Raw genomic sequence first — 11,819 nt, 5'->3', positions numbered from 1 at the left:
AAAATGTAGACACAAGAAATATTCCAAGGACACGTTCTTTGAATGTATTCTGTCAATGTGAAAAATTATATGGACAAAAATAGATTTTTAGCTTCAAAAGGAACTGATCATTTGCATAAACGTATATAAATAAAAAACATACAGATATGAAATTAAGGCAATCATGCTATACGTATATAAATCATAATATCTTTAAAGTACCAATGAAATGTCAAAAACTGAACTAAAATGTTATACAATACATACTATAGTTTATTTGTCTCAAGATAGGACTGATATTTTTAGCAGTATTTATAAGGCCATGATAAAATGTATTTATTGCCTAACAGCAAAAAGCATATGCACTTCAGAAGCATTAATCTTATATTTCATTAAAAAATGAACACTCTTTCAAAACGGAAATGTTTCAAATGTAATTAATCACGTAAAGTTGAATTATTAATCGTGTGTTAATTAGATCTCAATTTAATGAGGTGCTATGGCACTGCTTCATTGGATATATAATATAGAAATGATCCTATGTGTAAAACGTATTGAAGATTGTGGGTTTCCGAAAAAAACAGGCATAGACCTGAGTGGTACAGCGCGTGAGGACGCCATTGGTATACGTAGAAGAATGCATGCCTCATGTCCTGCAGTCTATATTCAGTTTGGGTCAGAACTTCTGATCTGCACACCGGACGGTCACTGGAAGTACAACATCTATTGTGAAGGTTCTTATAATAATATAATATAAAATGTAAATTACAACATAGATTGTGAAGGTACATGTACTGGTAATAATTTCATGTCAAATGATAATGATTTCAGATATCGATTTTACTTCTATAAGTTTCAATATATATTTTTTATCCAATTAGCAAATCATACATTTCAAAAAAAATAATTAAAACTTACCTTACATAGGTCTATAAGGAAAACATCCGTTAATAACGAGGAGATGTGCGTTATATACTACATACGAATAATATTTAAAGTTTAAAATGAATTATCTGAATTAAGGCTGAACATTTATAAATAAAGCCAAAGACATTCAGTTTTTTCCCTCATGAATAAGTAAACATGTATATTACAATCAAGAAAAGGGTATAGATAACCTTTTAAAGTTTAATAGGATAGTAAACAAGTCATATTCTGTGAAGAAAGGTGGCCAGGGCAATATTGTCAGACAACCTTTGTTTATTACATTTTCATTAGTTTCAAAATACAATATCATTTTATCAAAAGTATAGCCTAGTGCCTAATTCATCGACGTTAAACGTGTTTGGTTAAGCAAAATAAAACAAAGAAGAGTAAAATCTCAGATTACATTTTTTTTTGCTCTCGGGTTAGTGTTTTTATTTCAACAGCTGTGCACTCGTTGGTGTTTTTTTGTCTTTCTTGAATTAGCAACCCGTTTGCTGGTTTATACGTTTTAGAATGGTTGCCGCATCAAGACCACATATATTACTTCTCTTCTGATTTAATTGAGACATGGGAGGATGCACAGGTACGTTCATACGTATATTTATTAATACATAAACATTTGCACAGGGTATAAAATGGGCTACCGCATTTAAAAACGAGTCTGATAAAAATGCAGATATAAAAGAATGTTTTGTTGTTTTTGTTTTTGTAATTTTTTTTTTGGGGGGGGGGGGGCGGGGGAGGGGGTTATTTTTTTTTGTTTTACAATTCATACGTCTTGAAAAGCCTAACAGATGGTATCAAGTATCGCCAAAACAGCATAAAAATAAAATTCAGCATTAGTCCTAACATAACGCCATTTGTCCATATTTATATTTCAGAAACAATGCAAAGTTAGAAATGCTTATCTTGTTAAGATAAACTCAGGAGAGGAAAATGCGTGGCTCCATGATATATTTCTAAAACTGAACGATGCATTAGGTAATTTTAACGCTAAGAAACTAGTACTTTAACACACATGTCTCAAAGGTTACATGTTACTACTGCTGGAGGATAATAGTATAGAAATGTAAATCAGATCGGTAAAAAAGTACGATGTTTGAGATAAGTCCTGTAAAATATGAATTAATAGCTCTGCTGTGATATGTTGAGTTAGTTGTAACACTTAATTGACAATGGTAATTATTAAAGTATTTTTACTGATCGTACAGACATATGCAATAGTAAAGGGGGTTATACAGCTTGGACCGGCGGAAGAAATGAAACAAAGAAGATGTATTTTATTTGGAGTGAAAGTGGAGAAAAAGAGAATTACACAAACTGGAATCCCCATAACCCTGACAATTATCGAAATAAGGAACATTGTATTCAAATGCTGGATTGTGGACGTTGGAATGATTTTTACTGCGATCAAAAGCTAGCTTTCATATGTGAGAAAAATACAATGTATAAAAAAAGCAAGCAGAAATACAGATAAAATTATACAATCGATGTTTTACATCAACAATCAACTTTTTACTCATCAAAACCTCAAAATAATTGCTAGTGGGATTTTTTTTTCAACGAATTATATATCAACAATACACAAATTACCTTTTAATCTCTATAAAGCCATTTTTGATAGTATATATAGAGGAAAACTTGTGTGCGAACGATCAAAATCAGTATTTAATTAAAATATATCATCAAGGGGATTAGTAAAATTCAACTTTCGCAAAAGCATGTATTTTCCCTACTGATACACTTGAACTGTTGAAATCATTTTGCCGTCGACACAAGCAAAAACAAAAAAAAAGTTCTAATATTGTACCGGTTGTTTGCAGCTTTCAAGACGTTTGCTAATGTAACGAGTGAAAACGTTTCATTCGACATTGAATTTGATTACTGTCAGGCATGGAGTAATCATAATTGATTGTAATTAATAATTACTTTCTTTAGAGTAATTGACATAAGTCAGTAACAGGACAAATTTTTGATTACATTTTCTCTTTTTTTAATCGATAACAGATACAAATTTTACAATAATTGATTTTTTTCAATTACTCTCAATTACCTTTCACATAATAATTTAAAATGAACATATTGTATGAAAAAAGATTATGAAATAGGTGTTGTTTATAATGTAATTCATAAAACGGCTTATATTCATTTATGATTTTCCACTTTCACAAAAATATGAATATTTTTTTTCTTTTCTCATGAGCCCATAAATAGTCGGAAAATCAGTTATTCACTCTGTTTCATTCTTACTTTGCAAATTTTTCAATTATTTATCCCAATCTTAAAAAATCACCTAATCATTGACCATTAGAGAGAGAGAGAGAGAGAGAGAGAGAGAGAGAGAGAGAGAGATATTCCTGTGTCTATTCTGCTAAAGAAAGGTAAAAAAAAGTGTGATTGTCCAGGTCAGGTAAAAAATCCAAAAATGCAGTTAATGAGAAGTAACCAACCTAATGTTTACAAAACAATCAAAATAGCCCTTACAATGAGTTTTTTTTATATTAGATAAATTACAAGCTCTAAAAAGAATTCATTTAAATCACAAAGCAGTTTGCATATTGCAAATAATATAGCAGTATAATTGTGATGGCAAATGATGCAAGGTCAAGGTTCTATCCAAATTGGTAAGTAAAAACCTCGTAAGCATAATTTCACGACTGAGCTCTCTATTGCTATTAATGAATAAAAGTATTTTCTGTCCTTAAGCCTGATGTATAAAGGCTACATCGCTTAATCTAGCTGATCTGGACACAAAATAATGAAGCAATCTTAGACTTAGACTTTAGTCAAAATTATTACAATATCTTATTGTCTTGTAATACAAAACATCGGAAACATCGAGAAAAAATACATAATACTGTTGAATTAGGTCTCAACGCCACGTTCATAGTTAAAAATTCTGAACATATTTTTATGATATAATTTTATGAATGATCGAAATTTAAACTTAATAATCCAGTGCCTGATGTCTATCTTTCAAGATCCTTGTATTTCTAGCTTCTGTAAATAAATTCTTAAGATCCAACTGAAAATTACATTTTTTTATTTCACAATGGTAACACGGAAACGTGAGCTAAATGTATGCTTGTAGCTAGGCGTATGGAATGAAATAATTTTAAAAGCTTTAGCAAGTAAGTAGAATTATTTCCCTTTGTCTACTTATTGCACTGGAATCGACATTATGGATTTGTTTACTGACTTAAAGTAATTTTATATTCTGTTAAAAACAATTCTTCAAAAAGATCTTTTGGGTTTAGATTCAACTTTAAGGCAACACTGTTTATACAGGAAAAGTCTTTGTTATTTTTTTCACATATGCAATTGACACTGCTCAATCATATTTTGTTCCGTATGTTTAATATTTAAATACAGTAGTCAGTATTTTTAAACATTACAAAAAACAATGTCTACACAAGACAAAAGTAAGCGATCTTTGTTTTCCAAAACGCAATCGACACAATTCAGACTTATTTTCATTCTGCAAGGTTAATATCTAATCAAGTGCTCAGTATTTTTAATAGATTTTTTGTAAATCAATTAGTAAATTGTAGTTTGTTTGGTTTTTTTGTTTTTTTTTGTTTGTTTTTTTTTTTGTTTTTTTGGTTTTTTTTTTGGTTTTTTTGGCCATGTTATTATTTTTATATCATATACTTACAAAAAATGTCAAAAGAACAATAGAAAACGTCATGTAATGACTAATTATTGCTACAAAATCGCTCTGTGTCTATATATTCCATCCCTAATAAACTTCCCTGGACGTTTTGCGCCAGCTGTTTATATACCAAGTTGACGTCGACGTACTATTATACGTCATACTCGGAGATCGGAGTTGAACGACGCATACCGAACTCTACGTCATTATAGCCGATAATTAACGGAAAGGGGTGTGATCCAATATCCAAAGATTCCCGGAGAGGGGTGAGATCTAATATCCGAAGATTCCCGGAAAGGGGTATAATACAAATCTTATATCACATCCCTAGGGTTTATATCAAACGGGTAGGCGAAGTTTCTGTTTATATCACATAGAGCTGACAAAGGTATATTTTTTATAACTATGCGATGTATTTAGATATCATATTGATTGTATTTATGTTTTTTCTCTGCATTCCATATTAAACGTTATGTAAACTGGTTTAAATTGATTTATTCGGTTCTAATCAAACTGAACAATTAATAGTTTATAACCCTGTTTTCCTATATATTTAAATAACTGATCAAAATCATTGCAGAGTAGTGTTAACATTGATGTGCATGAATTAAATCGCTTCGTCGTGTTAAACCAACAAAAATAATGTTTTTCCTAACTTCTAGATTCTCTTTGTGTTTGTTTTGTTTTCATTTTGCTCCGTGTTTTTGTAATCTAAAGCAGGGCTTTTCTAAACTTCAACGTGGACATCGGCTGGACAGAAGCGTGATCAGTTCCTTCCCAGAATTCAGTTTTCTGGACTGTGTAACTGAGTGTTTAGTTTCACCACGTTGTGCATCAGTCAATTATTTCAAAGGAGCAAATTTCTGTGAACTTAACTACAAAAAGAAACAGACGGCGTATACTAAGTTCACAGAGAGCCCTGGGTGGGTTTACAGCGATAAGGACCATTGGCCGGAGGTAATTACCCTCATTGTTTCTAAATGTGTGTTTTTGACTTTTTTGTATTAAAATATCATAGCTTATATCCTTCATATTTTATACAACCTTGTTAGAATATAATACTTACCTGTTTTTTTCCTGGGGTTTTTTTTTGTTATTCAACTATGCGGATATTTTACACGTATATGTATATATTGTTTCAAACAAGTCCATTTTTAATATATGAACTTGTTTTTATATCTCATGAAATATACAATGTAATTGAAGATGACTTTAATAAAGTCATAACAGTATAGTTTCTCAAAACAGACGGATACACCATGCGTCCGTAAAATATAAATTTGGCATTCTTTCTATATAAGTGACTAAAAAGACACAATACCGAAAGATTTTTAAGCATAGTTTCAGTAAGTACATGTAATTGATAATATTGTTGATTTTGACATAACTATTAAGGCGTAAACTAGATGGTTTTTTAATTGACCTGTTATAGATTAGATAAGCAACGATAGTTGTGTTCATTCAGCAATTTGTAACTCAAGGTAGTGTATTTTGGTCATGTTAAATTTATTTTTACTTTAATATTCATGTATTAATCATTCCTTCATTTCAAACAAATTATTTTTCAAAGCAAACGTAGCTTAGTTTCAATCGATTTTTTTACAGTTTAATTCCAAACATCGATTTATAATATTTTACTTCACATGTAGGAATAGGCAATGGTAAAACTGTTGTATCGCGATCGATGAAACTGAAAACTTCTATCAATACTCATATGTTATTAACAGTTAGGAATAAATTAAATATAAGTCACCACTTTTTCAGTATATGGCAAAAATCTATATTTCCTTTGAAATATTTGAGTTGACGTTAAGGTCAAGATCTGGTAAATGAAAGGAGCTGCGGATTTATGAAATTTAAGATATAAATCCTTCCTATTATGCTTTATAGCAATAGCTTTGCTTGCCAGGATGTATCGGGGCTTAAAGTTTTACAAAAACACAATGAAAAACATTTTTCAAACTGTTATACTCTATAAATAATGATAGAAATCAGTAACAAATATCGGGGGGGGGGTGTTCATTTTTGATTTATAAAATATATCTAGAATGCCCACAGTCTCTCCAAAAACTGCATTTAACAAGCTCTCGATCTCCTCTTTCAAGTGATGTAAAATTGAATATAGGTATCATTATAATTAGATATAACGTTTCATTGTCAAAATGATTCCTTAAAGGCCGTAAACTCAAGGAAACTGATTCTTCAAATCAGTTATGACTTCATAATGGTTCTGGCACAAAATAAAAACACTCTATAATCATCTACTAGATTTTGACCTTAACTGTGTGCCAAGAGAAGGTGATATTATACTGGTGATCAGCGCAGACAATTCACTCGTATTCCTATATTCGTCGCTAATAAAAAATTGAAGAAATATAAACACTTGTGTGAAAGGATAAACTTTAAGATTTGGATGCAATACGCTTGCTTAACAAGAAAGAACATTTTCATGCAATACCTAATACCGAAAGCTAAAATTAAAAGAACAAGTCATAACAAAGAAATAGAAAAATTGTTAATTAGATGATATTTTTATTTGTAGGAACTAGCCGGAACATGTTCCAAGTCAAACTGCAGCCTCAACGAGAAATGTGTCCATACAAAATATACAAAGGAAACACTTTTTAAATGTGTTATTTCAGGTATTTTAACTCCGAAACTATGGACAAGAATATTTCTGCTTCCATTTGTAGATTTTTTTTCAATTTGTTCACTCAGAGGACCAGTTAAATTATCTGCATACAGAGTAATGTTCAAATACCATTTTTAAGCATATCGTGTTCCTGCCTTATATTTGCAAATTGTTGATTTTGAAATATATGTGCTAACGTTAGGATGACATTTTGTTGTCAAATTTTGTCAACGCACATATTAAATACTTAAGAGTAAAATAGTAAGATTTTGTTTTGGTTTTAAATTTTTAAATTTTTGAAGATTGTGGATTACCTTATCGAGCAGGAATAGATCTGAGAACAACAAAACGCGAGGACGCCATTGGTATACACAGAAGGATACACGCTTCGTGTTCTGACGGATACTCCCAGTTTGGTTCAGGACGATTGATCTGTCAGTCAAACGGGGAGTGGAAATACGACATTGTCTGTGAAGAGAGTATGTAATGGGTTTTTTGGACTTTTATAAGCGCGATATTTACCCCAATCTTAAAGTCAAGATCTGGCATATGAAAGGGGCCCACAGCTTTATGAAATTCAAGATATGAATTATTTTAATGTTGCTTCTTAACAATAGCTTTGATATTATTGTTGACTAATAACATCTTGTAAATGCCTACAGTCCCTTTAAAACGGTATTAATCAAGCTCTTGATCTCCTTTGTAAAATGATGTTAAACTGAATATAGCTATCGGGGCTACTGTACCTGTGATTTAAGAAAGAATGTCAAGAAATTGTTTCATTCTCTACATATTTGTTAACCGGTGATGTACGGAAAATAGCTTTATCAATTCAATTATGGTGTCAAAATTGTTCTTGCACCAAAAAGACAGTCTGAAATCATATACTTGATACTTGATCTTCATTTTAAAGTAAAAATGTGAACAACGTTCATAGTACTAGCGACGACAACAATATATCAAAACCAAAACAATATAAAAAATGCACACAGTAGTAAAAACAGGCAATGAGAATGCAATATTCTATGTGAAAAAGAAGCATATAAACATAGAATTATGATATCCTGTTGAAGGTTGGAAATATAACACACCATGTGACACTTTGTCGAAAGAGGGTATGTGATTAATGCTTTTCTGAAACTAAAAGAGGCAAAATCATGTAACCTGCAAGTAACACATGATAAATGACACTGGGTAGTTATTCTGTTCTGAATGTTACAAGTACTGAAAAAGCTCATAGCATGAGCAATGTCAACAATATAGAATATTTTTGTGAACTTTTCAGCTTACATAATCTTTCCGACTCATCATTTTGAAAACTCAATACTTTTTGGCAGTTAAAAAAGTCTTGGAACATGTATTATAACACTGGCTAGTGCAAAATCAAAATAACGCACCCAAAAGCGTGAATTGTAATTTTTAAGCAGATAAACGTGTTATATAGTATTAAATACGTGAACAATTTTAAATGCAATCTTATCTTACAAATCATAATTAGAAAAATCTTTGTGTTCTGCATTTTCGTACTTTTTCTTTTGATGTTTACTAACATTTTGAGGTCTAGTTTTACATGGATTACTTTATTAAATAAAATATGCATGCTAATAGTATCTGCCTTGTTCTTACGGATATCATTGATGCTAACCGTATTGAGTATTTTGAAGTGCAGTTTTTTATGTTGTCTTGTCACAGTAAATTATTTACCAGAACGAATAAAATGAATATGAATGAAAAGTTAACGGTATACAATTTTTTTCTTTTAGTTTTGGTTCATTACGGTTATCATGTTTATCGCCCATTCGAAGAAAAGAAGACTTGGAACAGGGCAAAGGTCCATTGTGAATCAATTGGTGCCTATTTAGTAGAGATTGAATCGGTTGAGGAAAATGAATGGATCCTTTTCAACATCGTTAATCAACATCTTAATTCGGAAAAGGGTAAGATGATGCTTACTGAGTAACTTAACACATATTAATTTCTTAAGTGGTAATAAATGTACCAAATTTTACGTATATAGGAACGACATCAAACGTGAGTAAACATTTTATTTGAAGAATCTATCTATTACTGTATAATATTGACATAATTTACACATATATTTTTTCATTGAAATATTTATGATTATTTTGAATATTGGAGGATTTAAATGTTTTATACCAAGGTGAAATATTGAATATTATTGAAAATAAGTAATGCCATCTTTATTAGTAATTTATTTAGTTTTCTTGATCACCCAAACACAATTTTAAAAATATGTTTTAAATATACAACACCTTTAAACTTATCAAATTAAAGAAAGTTTAGCAATACAGCTTGTAGGTACGTACGTACTTTTGTGTATAGTAATAACACCGACTAAGATCGCCAAAACTTATTTAGTGGTTGAAAACAAATGATTTCAGAATTTGTTTTGGCATTTGGTATGAACATCAATGCATATTTCGTAATCAAAACAAAGTAAAAGTATCATTAACTGTTTAATGAAACACAGAACCATGCATTACTATTTGTATACTTTTCTGTTAAAGTATTGGTTCGGGTCGAAAACGTGAATATTGACCGGAATATCGCTATAATATCAAAACAGTAACCATGTACTTTATATTTACAGTGTGGACTGGGGGCAGCGACCAGATCAATGAGAAAGATTTTATCTGGAGTAATAGTAGAAATTCTGTCAATCTAACCCAATGGTCACCAAAAGAGCCAAATGACATTGGACATTACGAGAACTGTATAGAGATGTATGCTTCAAATGGGATGTGGAATGACATTCCATGTACTTCCATGAACCCTTTCATATGTGAAAAACAAATCAACTGATAGACAGAGAACATAAATGATAATTACACAAACAGTACCGATCAGACCCACCTCAAAATTAGAGTAAAACCCAACTAAACCCCGGGTTTACTCTGGCTGTTCTTTTTGAAAATTTGGGTCTACTTGGGGTTTAATTTAGGTTTACATGGAGTTTACCTTGGGCTTACCAAGAAATTGCTTTTTGGGTCATCTGAACACACTTAAGTATGACACAAACCTGTGTTTTATCTGACTATCTTACTGCTTATAATTCCTGCTCCTTGCATATTCCGAATACACATGTAGTTTCTGCTATCAGGGTATTCTTTCGATCGGGGTTTACTCCCTGTGTCCCCTCTTAATTTACTTTGGGTTCACTCTAGTAAATTAAACCCGGATCAAACTTTTAGTAAACCCAGAGAGTGAACCTAGTGTTTAGTTGGATTTTACTTTCTGTAAGGATGGGTGTAATCGGTACTATATTTTTTGTTCTTAAGAAGGCTTGAAAGAAATATTGAGTTCAGTTGAACACTAGTTAAGAAAGAGAATCAAACAATGCAGTTGTATTTTTTTACGTTATACAGCTGGCAATTGTGTATAATATAAAATTGAAAGTTTTAGTGACTGTTAACCATATTATTTTCTTTCATTTTTCGTGGTGTGTTACATTATTACTTAAATGGAATTTTCAATTAGAATTTATTAAGTATAATCAAACGATTATCTTTCCGACTTGTCTAATTTTTATATAGTGGTTTTTTGTATCAAGGGCTATTAATGTAAGATTGTTCATTGCCAAGTGTGAATCACATTGATGGTGATCGGTAAAGATTTTGATATTTTCCGTTCTAAGCACAGTAGAAATAAGTACAAATTATTTTGCTACATTAGGAAGTTTTATTTGCGATTATAGCTTCAATAAATGTCTATACATTCATTTATCGTATATTGAGAAAATTACCTATCAAGTATGGGTAATACAGTATTGGTGTTTAGCTGCAATCGATTATTCGTGGTTGTTTAATTGTACGGGATATGTCAATTTAATCGATTACTCAAACAAAGGCTCTTTACGCTGAAACAAACTCTCTCATTAACTTAACATCGAATAGAGAGAATATATAAAAAAATATTTTCTGTTCCCTACGAATTAAATATGCTCATGCTCTCTCTCTCTCTCTCTCTCTCTCTCTCTCTCTCTCTCTCTCTGCGTTATAGATTGTAAAATAAAATCCATGGCATTGAAAAAAAATTAAGGTGACAATTGAATTATTTGTTTTGTAAACCTTATATCATTCATTGTGAATTCTAATACCCAGTAAGCAATTCACACACTTGCATTTTGTATAATAATAATGATTCTTTATATAAATACGTCTTTAGGCAAATTGCAAAATAAAAATATATTTTCTTTAAGTTGAAAAATCCAACAAATTGGTGTTCGTTATTATGTTACAAAAGTACTGTGTCCTTGGGAAAAAACACTGTAGATATAGATAAACTATCAATCTTATTTCAGCTAGTTATATTTTAGCCGTTTTTCATTTACTAAAATCTTGTTTGCCTAAAAGACATATTCATATAAAACATCAATTATACTATTCTTTAGCTTGAATGTTCATTTATTTTTATGACTTACATATCATTTGATATTTTAAAAAAATTGTAAACCTATAAAGGATTAAAGCATTTTTTTTCACATAAAATCGTTTTGGTTTTTTTAATCTCAGTGAAATTTTTTTTCAAGTATTATTATGGTCTCTAGATTTATATACATGTACAGTCCGTTAAATCTTCTGATTTTCCATAAATATATGTTTTCCTTTA

General features: G+C 30.6%; 1 protein-coding gene across 1 annotated transcript; it reads left to right on the top strand.

The window, feature by feature from the left end:
* The first annotated feature begins 5,158 nt into the window (after nt 1–5,158).
* LOC105321286 (neurocan core protein) lies at nt 5,159–11,596 on the top strand. Its single transcript, XM_066077438.1, has 5 exons — nt 5,159–5,515; nt 7,101–7,200; nt 7,493–7,669; nt 8,954–9,127; nt 9,802–11,596. The coding sequence occupies exons 1-5, from the start codon at nt 5,201–5,203 to the stop codon at nt 10,011–10,013; spliced, it is 978 nt and encodes a 325-aa protein (XP_065933510.1). The 5' UTR covers nt 5,159–5,200; the 3' UTR covers nt 10,014–11,596.
* The last annotated feature ends 223 nt before the right edge of the window (nt 11,597–11,819 follow it).

Source organism: Magallana gigas, chromosome 1 (assembly GCF_963853765.1).
Source record: "Magallana gigas chromosome 1, xbMagGiga1.1, whole genome shotgun sequence".
In the NCBI taxonomy this organism is placed as follows: Eukaryota; Metazoa; Mollusca; class Bivalvia; order Ostreida; family Ostreidae; genus Magallana; species Magallana gigas.
This window is presented reverse-complemented; position numbering and strand designations above follow the sequence as displayed.